Raw genomic sequence first — 26,755 nt, 5'->3', positions numbered from 1 at the left:
GTCATGTTGTCGTCATGCGTCTGAGCACCAGGGGGCGGCAGTGAGCAACGGGCGGGAAGAGGTTAGGCGCCTTTTGGTTTGTGAGCAAAACAGAGAGAGATACTGACCTGAAATATAGTTGAATGAATGTTTTAAAGGAAAAGAATGTGACATTTCTGAAGCATGAGAGATTAATCGTTGATTTGTTTTTGGAATATCGAATAAGCTTAATGTTTTGAAGATGTGTTAGAGGCTATTATGAGATCAGTGAGGAGTTTTACAGACCGTAGAGAATGCATGTAGTGGAGTTTGTGTACGATCATCACTCAGTGTTTCTTCTCTTCACAAAGCTATTTTCTGCCATCTACGCTCTGGTTTCCTCCTACATGACTTCTGCCCACACTGCCTGGGGGGCTCCTGAATGTATCTTGTCCCTTTTATGAAGTGCTGTACAGTATTGTCAACCTACACCTCATTCTCACTGTGGTTTGCACTTCTTATCTTTGCCCCTTAGCCTTCCTCTTTAAGGTATTTTAATAGTAATGTCGACTTCTGAGAGTCCGCAGGTCCAGTGAGCTGGCGCTGGATCAGTTTTACACCTTGGTCCTCCTCGCTCTTGTAGATACTTTTTATTTATAGAGCAGGTTACCTGAACTGAACACTAATACTGCTGTAATGTGAGAAAACACATTTCTGTTCCACTTCCATCTGATTTTTTTATAGGAAACTGTAGGAAGTAACCTCATCTTGGTATTATAATCTTGATTCATGTGTTACTACAACTCTTTTGCTTCTTCGTACTGCCGTTATGATTAATTTGTATGAAGCAATACGTTCTTTTTTTTCTTGTTTGGATTGTTTCATATTGTGGGAGTCTTCCCTGTTAGCTTGTTTCTATTCACAACAGTAGAAGGACTCTTACCTGCTTTGTTGTCATTCAGATGTGTACTATAAAATTTAAATATATTATATAAACAATATAAATACGAACTTAGATGTCCTTGTTCATGTACTTATCAAGTAACGAGTAAGAAATAAAGACTTGATGTCAGAACTTGAAGCGTCAGATCATTTTCTGTGAATATTGTCATGAAGCTTTAAAAGGAGACTGAGCAGTTTTACCCAAGATAAGGGTTTGAAAGCCACCAAAGAGTGATGAACCCCCTCCTTTGAGCGATTTTGAGGCGATGCAGAGGGTGTAACACATACAGGGAAGAGCTCTTATTGACACAGCTACACAGAGAAAATACAGCTACCCGGGTATTATCTTTAACCAGGGATAGACAAATATTCAATTAAATTTAGTTAAATTCAGTAATTCAAAAAATTCAGTAATAATTTATTAATTCTACTGCTGCAGTGTAATTCATTGTTAAAGATGTGTAATTTTGTTATAGATAGATAATTGGAAGCTTGGTAACAACTTATCTGGTGAGTAAACGCACAGAGTCGAGTTAGTAGGTAACACAGGTGAACTTTCTCAGTTCAATATGTCCAGGATAACAAGATCTGTTGCCAATGAGCGCTGCAATCCCTCTTCTTTCGCCATGTCTCTGTGGAAAAAAAAGAAAATCCTCGCTGTCTCCTCTTCAACTCACCCGGAATTGGGGCCTTGTTCCAGACATTGATCTTGTTTTTGAAAAGCTCCATTAGCTCCTTTCACAGGCAAACAACTTCACAGTTGCCACGGTTACGCCTCTTAACCGATGCAAAGAAACCCCAGCAGCCCAGCATCCAAACCAACGTGAAAAAACTCTTCAGAAAACTCTTCAGAAATCTGTTTTCACAGAAAAATTAAAACTTTAGATCATTTAAAAGATGCAGAGAGAGACGTAGCATTGCTATCGCAGCTTGGTGCCACTAGAGCGGCGCCATACTGGTACTCAGAAACATAGTGCGTAAATGAGGGGTGGGGGTAAAATCTACTTTTAGATGCATCACAATGCAGATGTGGACGATTCTGAATTTATTTCAAACTAGATCATCTTAATCTTAATCAATAACCTAATTTTGAGAAACATAAAAGGCGAAACTCGGAAGTGCGTAAGCGCAGCACCTGGACAGTTTATTGGGAACTTATAACAGAGTCACGAGCAGATGGCTGAGCAGGAATTATGACCAGCACCCCCTGCACTAAGAGCCAGCGTTTGGCAGCACTTCGACTACTATGGATTTTAAGTAAAAATAACTCGGACAAGAGCCGCACTGTCTGCAACTAAACTGAAGTATTTTACAAACATGAGAAACGGTGTTACACGATGGTGTGGGTGTATGTGTGGATGTATGTGGGCCGGGTCTTGTTGTCCTCTGGGTTTGGGGGGCTCACCTCCCTTGCTCTACCCAGCTGCTCGCTGCTACACCCACCTGTGCAGGTTCGCAGGGTGCATCGGAGTGGGTGTGTAGGTGGTCCAGTCCTCCCTGGTGTCGGATGGGTCCCGGACTCAACATTCTGTCCGTAGACTGTCGCTTCTAGTTCCGTGGGGCCTCTGTCGAGGGCTGGGGGGGCTGCCTGTTGTCCAGGTCTTGGGGCCCTTTCTGCCTGCATCTGATTCCGGTTGGGGTGGTGGTGGCCCTCTGCACTCATTATTGAGCACAATTCATGTAAAACCTATGCTATATATTTCGCTTATTGTATGTGTGTACTTATGTGTCATCCACAGTTTTCATTCTCTTGCTGCTTGTGTTGTTGCTGTTTTTTGTTTTTCTCAGTTTGTCTTCCTGCAGGTGCTCCTGATAGTTCTCTTCCTGGTTTTCCAACAGCAGCCGTGGATGAGTTTTATATCAAGTCTCTACTGGTTGTCTGGTTTTGTCTTGTTTTTGTTGTCAGTGTTTCCTTCTTTTGTATTTTCACATCTTTGTCTGTTTTCCGACGGGCTCACCACCCGTGGGAGGGGCCAAGGGGGTCGGGTGCCTTGTGAGATGGGTAGCAGCCGAAAGCGGAGGCCTTGGCGGTCTGATCCTCGGCTACTGAAGCTAGCTCTTGGGACGTGGAATGTCACCTCTCTGTTGGGGAAGGAGCCGGAGCTGGTGTGCGAGGCTGAGCGGTTCCGGCTAGATATAGTCGGACTCACCTCGACGCACGGCTTGGGCTCTGGAACCAGTTCTCTTGAGAGGGGTTGGACTCTCTTCCACTCTGGAGTTGCCCGTGGTGAGAGGCGCAGAGCAGGTGTGGGCATACTTATTGCCCCCCGGCTGTGTGCCAGTACATTGGAGTTTACCCCAGTGAACGAGAGGGTAGCCTCCCTCCGCCTTCAGGTGGGGGGACAGTGTCCTGACTGTTGTTTGTGCCTATGCGCCAAACAGAGTACCCACCCTTTTTGGAGTCTCTGGGGGAGGCACTGGAGAATGCTCCTACCGGAGACTCCCTCGTTCTGCTGGGGGACTTCAATGCTCACGTGGGCAATGACAGTGAGACCTGGAGGGGTGTGATTGGGAGGAACGGCCCCCCCGATCTGAATCAGAGTGGTGTTATGTTGTTGGACTTCTGTGCCAGTCATGGACTGTCCATAACGAACACCATGTTCAGGCATAAGGGTGTCCATATGTGCACTTGGCACCAGGACACCCTTGGCCGCAGTTCGATGATCGACTTTGTGGTTGTATCATCGGACTTGCGGCCGTATGTCCTGGACACTCGGGTGAAGAGAGGGGCGGAGCTGTCAACTGATCACCACCTGGTGGTGAGTTGGCTCCGCTGGTGGGGGAGGATGCCGATCAGACCTGGCAGGCCCAAACCTATTGTGAGGGTCTGCTGGGAGCGTTTGTCAGAATCCCCCGTCAGAAGGAGCTTTAACTCCCACCTCCGGCAGAGCTTCAACCATATCCTGGGTGAGGTGGGGGACATTGAGTCTGAATGGGCCATGTTCCGTGACTCTACTGCCGAGGAGGCTGATCGGAGTTGTGGCCGTAAGGTGGTCGGTGCCTGTCGTGGCGGCAAACCTCGAACCCGCTCGTGGACACCAGTGGTGAGGGAAGCCATCAAGCTGAAGAAGGAGTCCTATCGGGCCTCTTTGGCCAGTGGGACCCTGGAAGCAGCTGATAGGTACCGGCAGGCCAGACGGGCTGCGGCTTCGGCGGTTGCTGAGGCAAAAACTCGGGCCTGGGAGGAGTTCGGTGAGACCATGGAGAACGATTTCCGGACGGCCTCGAAGAGATTCTGGTCCACCATCCGGCGTCTCGGGGGGGGGGGGATTTATGTAAATTCAACATTTGTATCACAAGGGATTTCACAACAGCATCGTGTTATTGAACTTTTATTGACATCTGAAGCATTTTCAAAGAATGTGCTGGACATCATACTACATGTAAATAGTTCCTGCTGATCTTTGAAGGCTCTTAAGGAAAATTGTCATCTGTTTACCCAAACAAAACCTTGTAGGAGACCATGTAGGAGTCACAGTAGGCATGTAGCATCTGGTCCACTGGACTGTAGTTCAGGGACTCAATGTTAGGAGACATCTTGTTGACAAAGATGCCAACGGTGAAGTTCTCCCTTCCTGTTGCAGTGTCGAAAGAATAAAAGATCTCCTCCGTGTGTTTGTCGACGTAACGTGTTGCATAGAGCACGCCGCAGGCCATAAAGGTGTTGGTCACACTCTGCTTGTAGACAGAAGTGCGCCAGGTTTGACCCAGCGCCGGCTGTTCACCCCTCTCCACCTTGGACAGAACCAGGTTGCCAAAGTCCTGGGTGGTGGTGTAGATCACCCAAACGCCAGACTCATCTGTGGCCAGGTCCATGTCTGTGTATGGGTAACATTCTTCAAGTTGGCAGAAGTTACCCTTTGAGTTGTACCTGGAAGACACAGAAGACAGAGTTGATTGACCTGAAACAATCAGACCTGGAATTTTTATTTGACCTTTCTATGGACTTTGTTTATTTACATGACAAATAGAACCTATGAACCTACTATGTTACACCATATTTACATCATTCCAAAAAAGTAAACTGATCTGCTGTAATTTCTTACATTTTATTCAGGCATCTCAACTTTAAGGAGCATTAAAGGGGAACTACGGTATTTTTAAACCTATACCTTATTTCTGGCATGAAGTACGTTTATCTACTCACCGAGAAAAGTTTGGCGAAAGTCGGTGTCCTTCGAAAGCTATTTAGAAAACTCGCAATCAGCGTATATCCATATAACAGAGTTAATGGGGCAGGGACAATGCAGCCTCTAAATAAGGCATTATCTTTCTTTATTTCACCAATACTTAAAGAAGAATGAATGAACGAACGTCTACTATAGCTCTGTTAGCTCATAGGTGCTGTGATGTAGCTATTTGCGGCTATAGGAGAGCTAACAGATGGATTTCTACACAGGCACTCTACTGGGACGACTTCATCCACATGCCCCCCTGGAGCACAGTTTATTTACTCCTTTCTCTGTAACAGTCCACTAACTTCACACAGAGTTTGCTACTGCTAGTTTTGTGCAACATGGCAGGATATTTATCAGATTTTGACAACATGAACGACGACTTTGAGTAAGATGGACATTCTTACCGGAGTGAATTCGCTGTGCTGCAGCCATGCGTGTCGATGAAGTGGTAGATAAGTGGTAGAGTAGATAAACGTATTTTATGCCAGAAATAAGGTCTAGGTTTAAAAAAACGGAGTTCCCCTTTAAGCCAGCAATATACTTTCTTTTTAATCACACGTTTACGTTAGCAACTTTTCTCCGTTGTGGGAAAATTGTTCACATACTGGCCTGTGTACTATGCTTGTTACCGGAGGACTCCACTAGGGGAGTGCTTAAAAGACAATCCACCAATATTGTTCCTACTCTGTTTCTCCGGACCTTTTCCGCTGAGTTTCCAAAATTGCACTGATCTGCCACCAGCTACTTTTATTAGCATATTTGTTGCAGTGCAGAAGCAAAAGTATGTTGGAAAGACTTGAATAATTGCAGACTTACTGTACAAGATTGTCTTCAAAATCTTATGCCATAATACCGCCACCGACCCAATGGTCACACATCTGGTTAAATTTGGCCCTACGCTACATGTAGCCTTAAATGTAGAACTGAAATATATGAGACTCTTTGAGTTGTATCTCCAGAATTGAAGGGTAGTGTTGGAATATGTTTTCTGTGATTTTTGATAAAAAAAATCAAAGTGCTGTGTTAAGTGCTTTCTTTTACTTGTATCCTTTGTGTGTTTTTATGGTGTTTTAGGGAGAAGTTTGACAAAAATAATCTTACATATCAGGAGAGAGAGACCTGGTGGGCAGCCCAGTTTAATAATCCCAAAATACCTGAACAAAACCGACAGATAGGACCTAACAAGACTGAATGGCATTGAATGAAAAAACTAAAACTAAAACACCAACATAAACTCCACCTCTGGTTTTCCGAACAACAAACTTGCACTTCATCACCAAGTCAAAAAGTTTTTTCAAACTGCCAAATCAACCGGCTGGATGGACTTTCAGGACTTGAGTAATTGTTGGTTGTTCTTTCCCAGCTGGTTCTGGGATGAATTTCCTCTCTGAACTTGTATCCTTCTCTGCTGAGCGTCCTGAAACCACTGACCGAAGAGGTTATATTTGTGATATTTTGAAGTAATGGGCTGAAATGGTATTTAAGCGCCAAAACATGTGCAGTGTCATGTCTAACAGTTGGCTATCAATTCCTGGCATTGAGCACCAACCTGGTTCCTTTCGGTAGTTGTATGGTGGTGACACTTTTAGTGGTGAGACTGAATTGACAAATGGCATCTTTGTTGTAACAGTTGTAGTACAAAGCCCCTCCATACAGAACCACGTTTGGACCCTGGATGGTGTTGGTGGTCGGGTTAGAGGGGTGGATTTGGACATTACCTGGCAGGACAAAAATACAAGCAGAAAGCCAATTTTATTTAACAAATAAAAGATAAATATGAATAAATAATGAATAATACATAAGTAGTATTTTCTCTGTGCATTTTCCCAATAGAGCACTTTGCTCCCAGACTGCAAATTTACTTGTGGTTCCCGGAGTTTCTAACAGTTGAATGGGAGGCAGAGCCTTCAGTTATCAGGCCTCTCTCTGTGGAATCAGCTGCCAGTTTGGCTTCAGGAAGTAGACAACCTCTCTACCTTTAAGATTAGGCTTACAACTTTCCTTTTTAGTAAGGCTTATAGTTAGGAATGACTCAGGTGACCCTGAAACATCCCATAGTTAAGCTGCTATAGACCTAAACTGCTGGGGAACCTCCCATGATGCACCTCTCTTTACTCTCCATGTGCTTCTGACATTGTTGTTGTCATTAACTTGTATTTCTCTTTCTCAGCAGGTATCCCTGGCCTGGTATTACTCTACTTGTTGTCCCCTCTTTCCTGTCCTCTCAACCCCCAGCGGTTAAAGCAGATGGCCGCCCTTCCTGGTTCTGGTTCTGATGGAGGTTTCTTCTTGTTAAATGGGAGTTGTTTCTTTCCACCAGCACCTCGTGCACGCTCAGGACGGATCGAAGAGAAGTTTTGATGCAATCTGTTGGTTTCTGCATTTTATGAATCGGACTGATCTGTATTTGACTGGATTGGAGTGTCTATGAAGTGCCTTCAGATGACATTGTAGTGATTTGGTGCTTTATAAATAAAACTGAATTCAATTAAATTGAATCTTGGAACAATAACAAATATATCTTATGTTCATACAGATTTTCTATAATCTTAGAACTTGTTGAACACTTATCTAACTAATAATTTTGTTATGTAGAGTAGAAGTGGAGTGAGATATGTTCCTACATACAAAGGACAACCTCTGTGCTACTGGGATCCTTACAGTGAGCCATCCAGAGTTCAGTTTCATACCTGGGACGCTCACTCCAGCAATAAGAGAGCTCAGAGTGGAGTACAGACGGACGTAGTTGGAGTATCTGTTGCTGGCGGTCAACATTACCAGCCAATGCCAGTTCTCTTTTCCAGCTTCCGGTTTGGGATCCCGACCCCAGGCTCCATATTTGTGTGAGCCGGGATACTCCCCAGCTGTGTAGACCCTTGGCCCGGTGACGTTCAGAAACTGACCGTGTGGACAAGCACCTGAGAAAGAATGTGAATTTATTTTTTTTTAAAAGGACAAAATCAAGCATTTATAGAGGCAGTAACTGTTTGATGAATACTTCTCAAATCTAATAATTCAGCTTCTTTTTATGGTTAGAATGAGCTGAAAGTAAAACAGAAGTGAGATAACCTATTTGAAGTCCTACTTCATGATTTAAACAACCTCAGTGGCTTCTGATGCTGGGTGTGCTACAACGTGAGGTTACGACTTGCCAGATCATCATAACATCACATACTGTAGCTCTCTGTGAGTGAGGTTTGGGATTTACCCTTCGGAGGCCGAGTGGGTTGGGACGTGGGATGAATCCCATTCCTGCACTGGTCCAGGTCTCTCTTTAGTCGCTGGTTGGCTTGTTGTTTCTTGACCACCTGCACAGTGTCAAACTTCTCCAGGTCCTGCATGTCTGATCTCAGATCCTGCAGCTGAGACAAAAGAGATATCCCAACAGAGAAGATGAAGATGGAACGTCGTATCCTGGGACATTTTATGAGGAATGCTCTACCATTATCTCCGTTTTATACCATTGCAGCCTGTTTTATTTGACTAAACATTATCTAAAAGAGAAGAGATGGAGAGCGCAGATGGAAGATCTGCTAACTGACAAGCATTTATTGATCTGAAATCTGAACACATTGGTTCAGATTTACTATAAATAAGTTCTTCAGGGAAGGCATGAATGTATTATACATTTGTTTAGAATTACACACAGAAATAAATGCACAAACGTGAAAATAAATGAAAAATGGTTTCAGATATTCTTGGCATTTGCTTTTATATTTACACATTAATTTCTTTATGTGTATATACACTCATTTATTTAGTTATCTGTTTACAGATTTATTCCTTTCTTTGGCACTCCTGTCATGAAATCAGCTCCAATGGAGCACAGTCCATATAAAGAGTCCCAGCTGGAAGTGTAAAATAAGAAAACTTCCATTAAATCCTTTTATTCCAAACGCAGAGATCATTCTCTTCAAGCATTGCCTTGGTAACCTAAAACCCTGAGACACCTGTTGCAGCTGACTTTAAACAACTCGGGCACAGCTTTCCCAGGTTTGAGTCCTGGTCTGAGGCCCTTTGCTGCATGTCTTCCTCTACTCTCTCTGCCACCTGTTCCTGTCTTAGTTAGCTGTTAAATAAAGGCAGTTAGCGCTCAAAAATAAACCCTTAAGAAAAAAAACAGACTGCACACCTATGCTACCCAAAACAACATTTGCTAATAGGCTATTTTTTTTAAATGTCAGTAATAGCTTGTTTTCTTGGAGATATAAAATTATTTATTGAGTTTTATGTAATTTAACCTCTATTTTGAAACTCAAACTGTCTCTAATGAATGATAGGTTATCTCACAACTTGGCTTGCTGTTTCGTTCTTAGCTACAAAGGTCATAATTCTCTTTTGATGCAGAGAAACTAGTTCATGCATTTGTTACTTCAAGATTGTACTACTGTAATTCCTTATTATTGGGCTGTCCCACATATTCTCTGAAAAGCCTCCAGCTGATCCAAAATGCTGCAGCCAGAGTTCTGATGAGAACTAACAGGAGAGATCATGTTTCTCCAGTTTTAGCTTCTCTTCATTGGCTCCCTGTTAAATTCAGAATAGAATTTAAGATTCTTCTTCTCACATATAAAGTTCTTAATGACCGAGCTCCATCATATCTTAAAGATCTCATTGTAAGGTATTTTCCTAACAGAGCACTTCGCTCCCAAACTGCAGGTTTACTTGTTGTTCCCAGAGTTTCTAAAAGTAGAATGGGAGGTAGAGCCTTCAGTTATCAGGCCCCTCTCTTGTGGAATAAGCTGCCAGTAAATGTCCGGGATGCAGACACCCTTTCCACTTTTAAGATTAGGCTTAAAACTTTCCTTTTTGATAAAGCTTATAGTTAGGGATGGCTCAGGTAATCCTGAAACATCCCATAGTTAAGCTGCTATAGGCTTAGACTGCTGGGGGACCTCATCTGTCACACCTTTCCTCACTTTGCTCTCTTTTTCCCCCTGTTTAATTTCACAATTGATTTTATGTACATGTGACATTATTGTGGTTATTAACGTATGTTTCCCTGTTCCAACAGATATCCTTTGAATGGCGTTATGGTGTTTTTCCCCCCTCTTTTCCCTCTTTTCTGTCTTCTCAAACCCCAGCTGGTCGAAGCGGATGGCCACCCTTCCTGAGTCTGGTTCTGCCAGAGGTTTCTTCCTGTTAAAAGGGAGTCGTTCCTTTCCACAGTCGCCACCGGCACGCTCAGGACGTGAGATTGGACTGAAGACAAGTTTCGGTGCAATCTGTTGGTTTCCTTAGCTAGGATATTAATTTTTTGAATTGGCTCTATATTAATTAATTGGATTATGATTACAATGAATTGAATTCCAATTGGCTTGAATTGGACTATATTACTTAAGTGCCTTTAGATGACAATTGTTGTAATCTGGCGCTATATAAATTAAATTGAATTGAATTTAATTTAATTTTCCCCTTCCTGCAGAGTGGCTGAGGACCCTGTGAAGCCCACTTTAGAGGGATCAAACACAATCAAGGAATCCAGGGCAAAAGACTTCACAACTCTCCCCAGATTGATCAAAATAATCTATTTTCCCTCAGCTGAGGTGTCCTTATCATGGACTCCCTTCGGTTTTGAGAACAGAACTCATCAGCTGAGATTTAAACATTTATGAGGTGAACTGAACGTTTGCATATGATGATCATTCTGTTCAAAACTGCAGAAACAGCCACAGTGATGGAAGCACCGATGAGGCACGTGGATGTGAGCTTACCTGCTGAGTGGCCTCATCAGCGAGGTCCTGATGTGCCTGAGCGGTGCTGTTGAGCTTTTCGAACAGCTGCATTATCTCAAAAAGTTCGTTCTCAATGATGTGCAGACTGAGCGCTCCGTACAGCTCTCCGTCATTCTCCTTTTCCAGCTTCTCCACGTCCTCCTCCAGCTGTGGCAGACGCCGATCCAAACCCAGAAGAAGACTCTCTAACTCGAAGGTCTGCAGGGACATACGTTATTACAGTAAGCATGAATGCAGACATGCAGGACGAAGGAATACGAGACTGGTTACCTTCTGTGGGGTGACGTTGCTGTTGCAGTCTGAGGCGTTATTCTGTGCGGTTTCGAGCTTGTCATGAGGGAAAGCTTTTTCTGAGCTAAATAACTCACAGGCGCACCTATCGAGAGATGCTGTCTGAAACCCGGAGAATAAAACACAGCGTGTTTTAACATAAATGCTTGAAATGGACTGATATGAGAAGCTGAATGAGTGTTTCTTACCTGCTGGGTGAGGGTGAACAGAGCACACAATGGGACGAGCGCACTCAGCTTCATGATGGAGCAGAGCGACATGAAACTGACGCAGAATGAGAGTCGGACTGAGGCAGAAGATTCACACTTGTAAACACTCCCAGTAACTTTGTGTCCACGTGGGTCACGGTTCACTTCCTCCTTGAGGGTTCAGATTGCGGCAATGTAAATTTTTTGTGACTGATGATGAGAAACTGAATGGTTCATGTTCAGTTCAGGCAAAGAGGTTAAACGTAAAGTGCAAGATTGGACTTCTTGTTTCAGCACGTTTGTGTTGCTCAAGGCCAGGGAAACATCCTGTTTGTCAAACTCTTCCACAACAACATGTGCAGCCTTGCGTCATCCATCTGTGAAAACTTGTAGTGACTCAAGAGTACAAAATCATTAAAAACACTGAATCATCACTTTTGGAGGATGATCATTAAGCTATTTAATTTTGTAGAAAATAAAATCACAGATAGGGCACAGAAGTATTTCATTTATCACCTGAGAACTCTGAGTTTGTGAAACATAACTCTAAGATATATTACTAAGGTTTGAGGTTTCCAGGACTGCCTTTTTTCACCAAAATTAGGAAAAAGTAGAATGGGAGGCAGAGCCTTCAGTTATCAGGCCCCTCTCTGTGGAAACAGTTTGGGTTCAGGAAGCAGACACCCTCCCTACCTTTAAGATCAGGCTTAAAACTTTCCTTTCTGATGAATCTTATAGTTAAGGATGGCTCAGGTGACCCTGAAACATCTCAAAGTTAAGCTGCTATAGGCCCAGACTGCTGGAGGACCTCCCATGATGCACCTCTCCTTGGGGGCAGTGAAACAGTACCCGAAACAAATTAAAGCAGTTAAGATTGAGAGGTTTGCAGAGCTTAATGAGTTTTTTCACCTGGCTGATTGACAGGAAACACGGCCCCAACAATAGAGCTGTCAGTTATTACCTTACGTTGTATTTGATTCAAGTTTTATATTTTCATTAGAGTTTAATGTCGAGCCAGGGACAGGAGTTGCAGTATTTAGAAATATAATAAATCTGTAGAGTAAAGTTTTTGGGCCACCCACTGATCAGTGTGGAAGAAAAATGACTAGAGGATAAACAAAACTGCTTTCTGAAAGTAGTCCTTTTTATGTTTTCTATTCTTTCATGTCTTTGGAGCGCAGATACAGAGAAGACATGCAAACTGTGCACAGAGAGGCCCCGACAAGATCAAACCCAGAAGCTCGGTCCTCCAAGGAGGCTGTTTACTGCAGCAATATGAAATATTAAACACGTTTTTTTTTTTCTTCCCCTCTGTCAAAAACTCAAGTTTTCAAAGGTTTATGAGCAGCATATAACTGCAGTTATGAAAAATGAAGTACACCCTCTTTCAGATTTAAGATTTTATATATCAGGACACAGTTTCAAAAGATGATCTGGACCTTATCAGGTCCTAAAATGAAGTAAATCCTACCTCAGATGAACAATAACACATGTAGTATTACACTGTGTCATTAGTTACAAAAAAGTCAAATTGCTAAAGCTCATGATCCAACAGCTTGTAGAACCACCTTTAGCAGTAATAACTTGCAGTAATCATTTTTGCATGTCATCGTGAAGAAATTTTGGCAAACTCTTCTTTCCAGTGTTGCTTCAACTCTTTGATGTTTGCAGCATTGGTTCATGCACAGCTCTCTTAAGGTCCCACAGCATCTAAATCAGGTTGATTTAGATAAGGTAAAACACCTTGATTCTTTTCTTTTTCACACATTCTGTTGTAGATCTGCTGCTGTGTTTGGGATCATTGTCCTGTTGATGAACCAGTTTCAGCCCAACTTTAGCTGTGGGACAGATGGCCTCTCATTTGACTCTAGAATACTTTGGTATCCAGAGGAGTTCATGGTGGACTCAATGACTGCAAGGTGCCCAGGTCCTGTGGCTGCAGAACAAGTCCAGATCATCAGCCCTCCACCACCGTGCTTGACAGTTGGTATGAGGTGTTTGTGCTGATATGCTGTGTTTGGTTTCCTCCAAACATGCTGCTGTGCATTATGACCAAACATCTCCACTTTGGTCTGGTCTGTCCAAAGGACATTGTTCCAGAAGTCTTGTGCTTTGTTCAGATGCAGCTTTGCAAACCTAAGCTGTGCTGCCATGTTCTTTTTAGAGAGAAGAGGCTTTCTCCTGCAGCCCTTCCAAACAAGCCAAACAGAACATGTTCAGTTGTTGCTCAAAGACCTGGTCAGCACCAGACGGTTTGTTTTTTATTATGTTCTGATACTTCCTCTAAAACCTTAGAATTTAGAGACATTCTGTTTTGCTTTTCATGTGTTTGTGCAAACTGAAGATCTCACAAAGGAAAATAACAGGATTATGCAAAAGGAAAACATGTCCTGTTGCATAAAAGGCAGATGAAAATGGGAACTCCCGAGTTGACAGCTTCAATTGTGAAACTTTGTTGCACCACCTTTTTGGAGTTTCACATCCATGAGAACTGTTTTGAGGTTCTGGAGGCCTGTGAAAGTGAGGAGAGGGGTGTGTCTATTCTTTTAGAGAAAAGAGAAGGAGGAGGGATCCTGACTTCACTGTTTAGTTAACTTCTACTGCTGTAAGCATGCTGCTGTTCCTGCTGGTGCTGATGTTCACAGTGAGTTACAGTTGATATCCCTTCTTAGAAAAAGTGAGCTTTATAACATCAAAATTAGACTTTTATTCTTTCTCTCTTTTTTGCCAGTGTATCTCCTTTGTGATCCCTTGCAAACTAAACATCTCCCCTGTCTTGTTGTTGCTGGTGTTTTTGTGTATGACTGCAGGATGACGGCCAGGCCCAGCAGGTGTTGGGTCAGAAGAAGAATGGCTCGTGCCGGTGTGAGGTGAACTCCACCGTGTGGTCATTCCCTGCTGTGAAGTATGAAGCCGTGCTGCAGCAGGTTGAGACCTGCGAAGGATCTTTGAGAGACCTGCAGGAACAGGTAGGAACTCATAAAAACAGCAAATATTGTCTTAATTTTATTCAAAACAGAACACAGCAAACGGATCAAGTTCAAAGTAATCTTATTATTCTCTTCTTTATACTCTTTCTTTGTTGACTTTCTTTGATTTTGTGTGCTTGTTTTGCCGGGTTTCTGTTTAATGTCTCATATTTACACGAGTTATTTATGATACTGGCAATAAGGCTAAATAAAGATATTATTTTCTGCAGGCGATGACCTCAAGCCGGCGTCTCCCTGAGATCAAAGCGAAGGTTCAGGATGTGACGGCCCGTCTGCAGCCTTTCCAGTACTTGCTCAACCAGGGCCTGTACACGGCCCTGTCTCTGCACCGGCTGGGCCATGAGCTCGGCCACCTGGAAGCAGACATCGGTGCCGTCCACAGCCAATTAAACAATTCCCAGACACAGAAACTGTCCAAAGAGGTACAGCAAAGGACTGAGATAATGTTTGAACAGCAGTAATTCTGTACTTATGTCGGGTCCTGGTCAAAAACAACAAAATAAGAAGACTTGAATGAACTCTTTTGACATGTCGATAGATGAAATATGTAAGATGATCGAACATTAAGCGTGTTTTAAAGTGGAATTTGTAGGATTCGTATATATATTAACTGAATAAATGTGTGTTTGTGTAGGTGGTCAAACTGCGTAAAGACGTTGACAGACTGCATATATCTGACACAGTCAACATGCAAACTGTCAGAGAGAATCTGCGCAACCTGAAGAACAGCGTTGAGTCCTGCAAGACGATTCCCAAAGATTTCAGAGGTACGTGTGTGTGAGAGAACAAAACATAGACTTTAGGCTAAGCGTTATATCTCAAGGAAATTAATGTAAGTACATTATAAAACTGTGAGAGTTCCTCTGTTATGTCACAGTTCAGAGAATAGCAGCAAAGACATGTGAGACCATAAAATAAATATGACAAAAATCTATGTAAGACCAGAATTTGAAACTCAGTTGGTGTATCCTGTTGTCTAAATAACTGTCGATCACGGCTACAACTAATGTCTTTGGAGTCTTAATAGGCTTAAAACAATTAAAGCGATTTGAGCCATTTTATTGGTTCACTGCCACACTGTGCGACCGGCATCTGATGAACTTGGCCGTGACATCATGTTTGCATGATAATTAAAACTCACGGAATCAAACAACACTGGGACTGTGTTGATTCTAAGGAAAATGCCAATATAAAGTAAATTACACAAGCTGACAGACTGTGACTTGACTGCTGTCTTTAGAATGGTGACTTTGCAGTTGTAATTCCTCGACCCTTTTCTTTCCCTTACTGTATTCTTCTTGTTATGGTCACGGTACGAGCTGTAGACACTGAGTCGACTTAACAAGATCTTCTTCTTTGTTTAAATTCAGTGAGTTATGTTGCTTTTTAAACAAGGATGCCAGCATCACATTGATCAACACATCTTTCCATGCTACGTTCCTATTGGTTGGTTATCCTCATCATCCTAAACTTCAGCAGCTGTCTTTAAATCTCCCTTACAAACTGTGATCTGAGAATAGTTAGCAGGGGAGTATCTGTGGATCTAAATGATCAGGAGGGAACTGACCAGGTGTATTTTAAGTAGTCTTCAGGAATAGTTCTCCAGGGTTCTTGAAGGACATCCCAAAGCTCTTCTTTGGATGTTGGCTGCCTTTTGTTTCGTTCTCTGTCAGATGATCCCACACTGCTTCAATAATGTTGAGGTCCGGGCTCTGGGGAGGATTCATCCCTCCATAAGACCTGTTGCCACTGATTGTGTCTTGTGTCATTTGGCATAGCTCAGCCTTTTCTCCCTGTTTTTTTCTGTTCTCCCTGTTTCCCTTCCAGGTTGTCCCTCCCTTTGTACAAAGTCAATAATGTTTAAGTGAGATGGGGCAGCAGTAACTTTTCTTTTGACAGAAAATGTACTGAGCGTTATCTGATCCTCAGAAACCTTCTCATCTCTGTTTCCAGGCCAGCACAGTCAGTGCCACAAGGGCCTGATGACCAACATCAGCGATCCTGTAACGACTAAAGTCAGTCCTTACGGTAAGACTCATACCTCTGGTTCGTGGGGCAAACAGTCACAGACAGACACCGAGGAGCAGAAGAACAGCTACTGGGTTCAGCCTCTGCTCAACGGTAAAATTTACGGAAACATCCTGCGTGTTTACCAAACCTACGAAGACTTCATGGCCTCTACAAACCACAAGGACTTTACCGTTGCTCCTGCCTATAATCACGCTAACACCATCGAGGGTCCCAGTGCTGTCCTGTACGGTGAAGCTCTGTACTACCACTGCTACCGCTCTGCAGACGTCTGCCGCTACGACCTGAAGACCAACGCCGTCAAACGGGTGACGCTTCCAGGCACCGGTGTGGGTTTCAACAACAAATTCCCATACTGTTACTATGACTGCACCTCTAACAGTGATGTGGACTTGGAGGCAGACGAGACAGGGCTGTGGGCCATCTATGCTACCGTCGGTAACCACGGTAATCTTGTGGTGAGCAGGCTCATTTGGGACGATGAGGCTCAGACTCTGAATGTGACACAGACGTGGGAAACGAGGCTGTTCAAGAAGGCGGTGAGCAATGCTTTCATGGCGTGTGGCGTGATGTACGCCACTCGTTACGTGGACGAGTACCGTGAGGAAGTGTACTACGCCTTCGACACAGCGACGGGGAAAGAGGACAACTCACTCGCTCTTCCGCTGCAGAAGGTCTCTAAAGGAGTGGCCAGTCTGAGCTACAACCCCACCGACAGGCAGATCTACATGTACAACGATGCATATCTTCTGGCCTATCAGGCATTCTTCTGATTGTTTTTGTTTTTTATGTTCACGTAACACAACAGAAATATAGCAATGCTCCAAAAATATCCAGCTTTAAGACTTTTTAACAGCAGCGTTAGCAGTTGGCGAAGTCATGTATGAATTAAGAAAAGTTTTTCTCATGTGACTCTTAATTAAATCTGAAAAAGAACCATGAATAAAAATTTAAAGTTCAAAAAGTATCTTTTGTTGTCTTACTTTTTGTTTTTAATGACAATAAGGTCACTTTGTTGTTTACTTGGCAGTTGATTTTGAAATTAACCAAAAAAAAATATCATTGATCATTTCCACTTTCCTCATGTTGAGTGTCAGCTGTTTAACAGAGTGTGTCCCCTTCAAATGATCCAGAAAATTAGCAATAGAATGAAACAAATGATCTATGGTATAACAATAGTGTGAAACAAACCAATTATATTATCTGAGATCGGTCTCTTAGCACAGATGTGTTTTGGTGACTGGAGCCTATCGCAGCTGTCATTGGGCAAGAGGAAAAGTGCACCCTGGACAGGTCGCCAGTCCATCAAAGTTTATTTATAAAGCACCAACGTCATTCTAAGGCACTTCAATGATACAGTCCAATTCAAGACAATTAAAGTCCAATTCATTGTAATTATAATCAAATCAAATCCAATTGATCACATTCAAAATTAGTCCAATTCATACATACAGAACCAATTCATAAACAATTTCCTTTCCAAGGAAACAGATATCATTCAGTCCAATCCCCCGTCCTGAGTGTCCATGAGGCGACTGTGGAGAGAAACGACTCCCTTTTAAAAGGAAGAAACCTCCATCAGAACCAGAACCATGAAGGACGGCCATCCGCCTCTACCAGCTGGGGGCTGAGAGGACAGAAAAGAGGGGACAACAGATACCACTCAAATGATACCTGCTGAGAAAGAGAAACACAAGTTAATAACAGCAATAATGCCAAATGTACATAATGCCATATGAAGAAATAAAAGGGAGAAAACAGAGAGCAGAAGGAGGAGAGGTGCATCATGGGAGGTCTCCCATCTGTTTAGGCCTATAGCAGCTTAACTATGGGATGTTTCAGGGTCACCTGAGCCATCCCTGACTATAAGCTTTATTAAAAAGGAAAGTTTAAGTCTAATCTTAAAGGTAGAGAGGGTTTCTGCTTCCTGAACCCAAACTGGCAGCTGTTTCCACAGAGAGGGGCCTGATAACTGAAGGCTCTGCCTCTCATTCTACTTTTAGAAACTCTGGGAGGGTTCCTTTGATGTGTAACATTTAAGATAAGATAAGCATGTGATAAGAAAAACACAGGATATCAGGATAAAACATCCATACAGCTGCTCTGATTTATTCTTCATAGAACAAAACAAACCTCCCAGAGAACTTCTCCTCTGTTCGATAACCTGCTGAAGTACATAATCAGTTTGTGTTACTTGTATTTGTGTCGTCAATGATTATGAGACAGTTATGAGCCTTTTCACCACCAGAGGGCGCTGGAAGCCTGAGATGTTAATTTGTCATTAGAATATTACATTAACTATCAAAAGTAAGTAGGATTACAGCTGTAGGCAATTTCCCTTGTTTCCACAGAAACTATTACATGTCTTAGATACTTTAAAATTAATCTAACATTGTCTTCTATCATTAAATTTAAGTAATACTAAATTCATGTTATTTAGCAACTATGAAAGGGATATGCAAGTGCAGCTGGAAGTAGAAGACATGGATATTGAAAGAGTTCATGAAAATAAGTTTCTTGGTGTTTTAATAGATGACAAAATAAACTGGAAACCTCACGCAAAACATGTGAAAAATATAATGTCAAGATGCATCTCAGAACAAAGTACGGCAAAATACATTCTGGACCACAAATCACTCCACATTCTCTACTGTTCACTGGTTCAACCATATTTAAATGACTGTGCGGAGGTTTGGGGCAACACTTACAAATGCACATTGCAATCAGTATTAATACTGCAAAAAAGAGCCATAAGGATAATTAATAACGCTGGTTACAAAGGTCACACAAATTCACTATTCTTAAAAGCAAAAACATCTAAATTAATTGACCTGGTTAAATTTCAAACAGCACAAATGATGTACAAACCAATAAACAATCTGCTTCCTGGAAATATGAAAAGCTGTGGAACGGGTTGGGTGAGGAGCTCAAGCAATGTCCAAGCATGACCAAAAGGCGGTACAAAAACATGGTTTTCACAGGGTACAGGCAGGATGAGGGGCTTTGACCTTCACCAGATGTTTTCACAAATGATTTATTCACTTGTTTATGTACATTACCGGTATCTATTTTCTATTGTTTGTAAATATGAACATTAATGACGTGCTGGTACATACATATAAACAACTGATGATTGTTAATTATTGAGAAAGGAGAAGGGGTAGGATTAAATAAGCATATGCTTCTTCCTACTCCCTTTCAGACATGTTATATTAACATTTATTAATTTATTTGTTGTTGTTTTGACTATTTTGATTTGTTGTTGTTTTTTTCTCATGTTCGAAATAAAGCCTTCATTCATTTATTCATTCAAACAGCTTTCTTCTTCTTCTATAAGAACTAAATCAAAGTATCAACCTGAAAGTTTGACTTCTGATGAAAGAAAAACATGATTTGCCAAACTTTTTCATTTTTGGAACCCGACCCTTTGTGTAAAGTTACTCCAGAGCATCGACTCAGACATTTTGCTTGTTGTTGTAGCTTTCGTGCGGTCACAAGTGACATCCTGTATGAGAGGGATTTCTCTCAGATGAGATGTCCACTCTTTGGATAACTATTGATGATACTGATACACAATGAGTTCATCGTGGAAACAGTGTTGAAGCCCCAACAGACAAGCAACAAGAAGGATCTTGGCCGCAGCAGCTTTCCAAAGACAAAACGTTTTTATTTAACTGAAAATAGACATTTTTATTGTGTTAAACTTATTTTTTTCCTCTGCAGCTGTTCATGTTTTATGTGCATCTTTCAGAGAGATTTAAAGCTCTCCTTTGACAACACATTGAAATTGAAAGCATTCTTTTTAGTGTTTATTCAGTGTTTTTAGGATAAATACAACATTTATCTTACTTTCACATTCTATCTTTGTCTCATACGATATTTCCTGGTTTACTGTTTCTTGTTATTTATGACACAATGAGCTGTCTTTCAGCTCCTTTTGTATTTACAGCTTTTGATTTAAAGTAATTGAATTTAATTTCACTGAATTCCCACTTTTTCTCCCTCATCTTGCCATCTGTCTGTTGTGTCGTCATGTTTCACATGCAGCCAACTAATGGCTTCGTAAATTAAACATCCACTTCACCGTGTGCATTTCTTACAGTAAACTACCATCTTTATGGTCCTTGTCTTAGTGGTGTAACTTGTGACAAGAAGAACAGAGCTGTGAGGAACTTTCTGTTTCCAGCTTTACTTTGTAGATAGTTCCATCCTCTATTTCGATGCAGTTGTCCTAACATAGTCAAATATGTTTGCCTTCTTGTGGTTACAGTCTTCACCCATCCTTTCCTGCTTTTTGTTATGCTCCTGATGTTTTTTAAATAGTTTTGATACACATGACTTTTGTGGGGGCTGGACCTGCACTTGTGGTGGTTAGCGCCGTCACCTCACAGCAGAGGGTTCCAGGTTCAATTCCCGGCTGGGGCCCTTTTGTGTAGAGTTTTCATGTTCTCCCCGTGTATGCGTGGGTTCTCTCCAGGTAATCCAGCTTCCTCCCACCATCCAAAAACATGCATGTTAGGTTAATTCAGTGTTTCTCAAGTCCAGTCCTCGTGACCCACTGCCCTGCATGTTTTTGATGTTTCCCTCCTCCACCACACCTGATTCAAATGAATGGCTCCTTATCAGGCCACTGCAGAGCTTGATGACGAGCTGTCTTGTGTTTGATTTCTTTCCTTCCTGTTTGTGTTACAGTGGATGTTTTGGTTCGTGTTTTTGGTTAATTCGGCGGCTCTTGTGGTCTGGGAAATATTGCAGGTCAGGGATTTTGTGTAATGCACGCTTGAGATGGACATTACTATAAAATTGAAGGTGTGATTTAGACCCTGAGGGGAGTTGAGGGTGGCCCTGGCATTCCTACATGCTCCAGCAAATATGTATGTATTTTCACCATCTGCCGCTGTTTTTTTGCCGTTGTTTACTGTTTTTTTTTGTTTTAGTTTGTCTGTTCATTTTTTTGTCTGTGTTATACAAAATATGTGTTGTATCATGTTTACTCTGAGTCATTTAATTAATAAAAAATCAATAAAAAGCAGCACAAGTGACAGAATTCTTTTTACACAGCTGATGTTCTGACTTATCACATGAAAAAGAACTGGGCTCTGGTTTCTAACTGGAAAGCAGTTTTCTTTGATATGCCTGAGCTTTTCCTGCTTCTATATGTCAAAAATATCTGCAAGTTCATGAGCTTTTAGTTCAGCAGTGTGTTTCTTTAGCAGCCAGAAGATGGCGACATTATGCTAAGATTTCCCTGCACACATATGCTTTTCATGCTACTTAATGGACAGATATTTCTGTTGAACAGACACCACATAAATGATGAACATCAGTCTTATGGTTTAATGTCTACTTCAAAGGTTTATTCTTCTTTGCATACAGATTCTGGAAAAATGTTCATAGATGCTGTTTTACCAGAATATTCAATACAAACAGGAAGCAGCCTATAACAAAAAACAAACTAAATAAAACTAATAGGACCCTGTAGTGCCTCCTGCTGACCCAAATGTCCCATCAAAACGAAACAAAGTGCAAGTTCTTAACCTATTCTTAGCTCTAATTCATGTTTTAATCAGTAGATTTATCTAAAAATATAATTCTCTTTTGGATTTGATTATTTTATTGGTTATTGCTTCTCTTTACCAGCCTATCCGCCCTGTTGATTTTGCTTTACGTCCCTCTGCAGCACCTTTTGTTACATCTACAAAGTCTGACCTAAGATATTTTTCTTGATCTCATGGAAATGTCATGTTAGTTAAGGAAAACTAAAGAAAAAAGACAACCTTGCTCACAAAGCTGTGATGTGGGTCTGAAACTACAGATGTTCAATAAATATTAATCAAAAGCTGCTTTAGATACTTTACTTGTTCCAAATCTTATCACATTGTAACATGAAAATTATTCGATGAATATCAGATATAACATAGAATAAAACTTTATCATCAAAGTTTGTAACTGAAAAATGAAAGAAAAGCTAAAAAAAAGAGAAATGTCATCCTTCTGTCCTGTCACCCATCCCGATGATGTTCAGAATCTTACCATGTGGACAGGTTCCTACAAGGAAAACACAGAAGAAGAAACAGATTTAAACACGGGGGGCAGAAGGAGGCTTTCAAAGCAGAGCCGAAGCATAGCAGAGAGGGAGGAGGAGCAACTCTTAAGTCTCATCAAGGTTACGAAGTTTTACTTTCAGGAACTTGACACATTTAGCTCCATTTCTTTCCCCAGAAAAATATCTAATAGAAACAAAGATATTGTAAATAATTTAGAATCAGCTGATGTTGCTGCACAAAATAAACATTAAGTGACATTTGACTGTGAGACTTACCGTGTGGAGTCTGGGTGGGTGCGACGGTGGCGTTGAGTCCGTGTTGGCAGACTTTTAGCTCAGATTTTAGAGGCTTGTTGTCTGTCGTCCCTTCACCACCTGCATGGTGTCGAACTTCTCCAGCTCCTGCATCTTTGTTTTCAGGCCCTCTAACTGTGAGACAGCACATAGAATATTGTGTTGTCAAAATATAGATAATTTGATTAGTTTTCCATGATGGAAAACCCTTAAAGACTCAAGAATTAATATATGAATGAAACCAATCTGCAAAGTGTCCATACAAAGAAGGTTGAGAGTAGAGGAGAATTTACAGGTAATATGTTTTTGGATATTAAAGATTTTAGTGACCATACCAAAATGTATATGAATGTAAATGGCAAAGTCAGTATTTATTTAGTGTCACGGTGGTGGTTTGATCCAGGTTTTAGCTTTTCCTCATTGGCTTCCTGTTAAATTCTGAGTAGAATTTAAGATTTTCTCCTCACATATAAAGCTCTGGAGTTGGATATTTCCCCGGCAGAGCACTTTGCTCTCAAACTGCAGGTTTACTTGTGAATCCCAGAGGAAATTCTTGGACCTGGAATTCTTATCTCTGGTCATGGTGGTGATGGAAGAGTGCTCCTTTACTCCCTTCAGAATGAGCTTTTTGGATGTTTATGCAGAACTATTGAATGTGCATATTGTAACAAAAGACTGATTATGTTGTCATACTTACTTATAAGTTTTTATATCTCAGGGTTTAAGCAGTTAGTATCCATGTGAGAAAGTTTTTTTTATTCACACTTTCTTATTCAACCCCTGGCTGAAAATAAATAAAAAAAGAGGCAGAGAGGAGGAGATATTTTCAAAAGAAATTAAGTAAATTCTACAAATGACCGACGCAGAGAAAACAGAGAAAACAACCCAATTTCTCAAACGTGTGGGAGCACTTCAGCTTCACAAAACTAAAAAAATTGTCTAACATGCAAGCTTTGTAAAAGTGATTTGCCATGGCAAAGGAGGACCACAGTCATGATAGGGCACCTCAAACGAAAACATTTTGAAGTCATTTATAAGGATGAAGGGAGCTCAACAGCAGGGTTAAGTCACTACAATATCCCACATGTGTTCCGTTTCGAAGTGAAGAAACGTAACGTTAGTCTCTCTGGTAGCTCGCCTGTTTGCTTGTTAGCTGGTTAATGATGGTGATAGAGTACAGGTGTGTGTGTTACTTTTTATTTCATATTAATTAGCTTAAGCAGTGTTTAAATGTGCTTGATAAATAAATCTAACTTGTATACAAAGGTGGAAATAATTTAATGATTAAGCTTCAAGTTTTAATTTGGTGATAAAGTCTGAGTGAAGACACTGCACTGTAAGGGAGTGAATGAGGCAGGATGAATTGCATTTAGAAAAGGATTAAAGTAATTTATTAGATCTACTCAAATTTGTGTAATTTTAATTATTTCTGTTATGGTACTTATGCCTTATACGTACGTGTGTGTGTGTATGTATGTATGTGTGTGTATTTTGCAGGTATATAGCATGTATTTGTATCTATTTTTTGTGTACATTTATTTTACTGAAGCTATTTAACAAACATTTTTTTATTTTTTATTATTTGATGTTATTGTAACTTGGGCTGGGTATTGTTAAGAATCTCACGATTCAATTTGATTTCGATTCGTTAGGTTGCGATTTCGATTCGATATTGATTGAAATGCTTTAATATCGATTCAGTATCAAGTAGAAATCCACAAGTAAGAGTACTAGATAATTTTTAAAATAATAATTTATTTAGTTTCATGCCTCATGAACAGCCATGGTATAACTCATAGCATGACGAAACGTAACACTGCTTTAACCCTGAGCTACCATGCATGTAAATTTAAATGATGTTTCTTTTCTCTTGGAAATTGAAAAACAACTCATAATATTTTGAGTAATAAAACATCAGCTCAATAAAACCAGTACAGCGTCCGTACAGCGCAAATCACACGAGGGTGTCGCCAACAGCGCCCACACTGGCCAGGGGCTTGAATCGATTCAGATGATTGCTGAATTGATATTGAATTGCAGGGAAAAGAATCGCGATGCATTTCTGAATCGATATTTTTTACCCAAACCTAATTGTAACAGAACACTCAAGCAGCAACTTGTTTTTTGCGTGTTCATTTACTCAGTCCAAATGTTCTATTTTGGAATAAAGATGTGGAAAATAAAATGTTTTTGTCCGATTAATCTTAAAAAAATAAAAATAAAAATAAAATCGACCGATGAATCGATTAATGAAATAATCATTAGCTGCAGCCTTACATGTAACATGCTGATTATTAAGTAATTTAAAATGAATTAGCTTAAAAGAATAATTAGCTTAAAAATAATTAGCTTACAGGAATTAAGTGAGAGGTTAACTGTGTGCTTTTATGAGCCTAATGTTCAAATAAAAATAAATTCTGCAGCTATATGTTTAGTCTGTAGTACAGCGATGAGAACAAATGAGCTTTTTAAGCCTCTTGGATAATAACAGTACTGAAGTTGTAAATTTACCTGATGAACGGTGTCATTTGTGAGGAGACTGTGTCCCAGCATGGTGCTGTTGAGCTTTTCAATGAGCTTCCTTAATTCAGTCCTTTCGTTCTCTATAATGTACAGTTTTCCATCAGACAGTTATTTAATTTGGAATTACATGTTCTTAGCCACATAATCTCCACATTGCAGCATGAACCATCTGATGCAAAAGTGATCCCGTAAAACTATCCACAACATAGTCTTTGCTCGAACTACTGTAATGGTAATTTCGATGTCTTTGTTAGAACTGCTTGACAAACCCCCACAACATGCTTTTCCATCTGCACATCAATTGTTTTTAACCATTTGCCTCTTAATTACGATCGAGATACAATATCCTGCATCCTGCCCCAAGTGTGAAACACCAACCAGGGGTTGTGGTGAAATGACGGTTAAACAAAAGGCCAAAAGGCAGCCAAAGATCAAAGCCCCTTTCCTTGCCTCCTGAGGGACGTTCCTCAAGTATAAATATCCTAGTCTCCCCAATGTCCGGGGTTTTTCTTCACCGTGTCCACTGATGTACTGATTTACCTTTTCTTTGCATAGAAAATAAAACTTTGTCGGCAAGCAAAAAGAAGTCTATATTTCATTCTTCACCAGAAGTAATAAGAGCGGAAAAGTTTCACGATACTAATATTTTCGGTATAAGTTGTTTTCGATAGGAAAAATTCCCTCTTTTTGTAGCTCTCTTTTGAAAAGCTGTTAGCTTTGCTCAGAATTTCCTGATTTTCCAAGCCTGTTCTACTAGTCTGCAGCCAAAAAGCCCAAAAAACTCAAAAGCACAGAAAAGCATGAAAAAAAAATCACTTCCGTCTGTAGATTTTTCAGTTAATGTTGTAAGAACTTTTCAATTCAACCTCTTCAACACCGGAGCCTCCTGTACCAGGAACAGGAGGGGGAACATCCGGTTTGAACCGGATGTTGTAATGGCAGAGAAATACTTGCATGTAATTTTCGAGCAGGCATTTTGTATAGATTTCCATTTATTTAATTTATATCAGTTATAAATTAATGTTGTTTTAAAATTATCTTTTTGTTCGTTGTAATTTGAGTTCTGATCTTCTGGTGTTTACGTGCCAAACTGAGCCTGTAGTTATCAGTCTGAGGTTTATGGTCCTGCGGCTGGATGTCGCAAAAGGAATCCACATGAAGACGGGAACAGTGACTAATGCCTTCGTTTCTTTTTAGGTGATTGAGATGTACCGGTAATAACTTTTTTAATCAGGATTTAGGAACTGAAAGTGTCCAATCTGCACCGATGGCACAAAATAACCACAGAGGAAATCCTCGTTGGTTCAGAATAAAACATTTAAATGTATTTTTTGAGTGCTCAGCTTTTTTAATATCTCAATATCTGTGGATGTGATGAAATGATGTAGACTTTATACACACCTCAAACAGTGCCATACTGGGATCAGCAAAATTATTTTACCAAAAACCAACCATACAAATAACATTAGCTTTACAGTCACTAACATTATTTTTGAAAAAAGAAATCTGACAGATTCAAATGTTTTATTTCTAATTAAGTAAAGCACAACATTTTAACACAGATAACGTATATAATTTGAGA

At 40.8% G+C, this 26,755-nt stretch overlaps 2 protein-coding genes across 2 annotated transcripts; one reads left to right on the top strand and one right to left on the bottom strand.

Annotated features, from left to right (window-relative positions):
• Positions 1-4,219: 4,219 nt before the first annotated feature.
• Positions 4,220-11,497, bottom strand: LOC140307614 (olfactomedin-4-like). The gene is made up of 7 exons (XM_072386577.1): positions 11,293-11,497; positions 11,084-11,206; positions 10,793-11,011; positions 8,287-8,440; positions 7,769-7,996; positions 6,628-6,796; positions 4,220-4,771 (listed from the first exon to the last, which is right to left on the bottom strand). Exons 1-7 carry the CDS (start codon positions 11,362-11,364, stop codon positions 4,336-4,338), a joined length of 1,401 nt encoding a protein of 466 aa, XP_072242678.1. The 5' UTR covers positions 11,365-11,497; the 3' UTR covers positions 4,220-4,335.
• A 2,351-nt stretch (positions 11,498-13,848) lies between these two features.
• On the top strand, positions 13,849-17,268 carry LOC140307613 (olfactomedin-like). The gene is made up of 5 exons (XM_072386576.1): positions 13,849-13,936; positions 14,103-14,261; positions 14,492-14,704; positions 14,917-15,049; positions 16,236-17,268. Exons 1-5 carry the CDS (start codon positions 13,904-13,906, stop codon positions 17,081-17,083), a joined length of 1,386 nt encoding a protein of 461 aa, XP_072242677.1. The 5' UTR covers positions 13,849-13,903; the 3' UTR covers positions 17,084-17,268.
• The last annotated feature ends 9,487 nt before the right edge of the window (positions 17,269-26,755 follow it).

Source organism: Leuresthes tenuis, unplaced genomic scaffold (assembly GCF_036924035.1).
Source record: "Leuresthes tenuis unplaced genomic scaffold, fLeuTen1.0.hap1 SCAF_5, whole genome shotgun sequence".
Classification (NCBI taxonomy): Eukaryota; Metazoa; Chordata; class Actinopteri; order Atheriniformes; family Atherinopsidae; genus Leuresthes; species Leuresthes tenuis.
The sequence above is the reverse complement of the archived record's forward strand: the minus strand, read 5'-3'. Positions and strand labels throughout refer to the sequence as shown.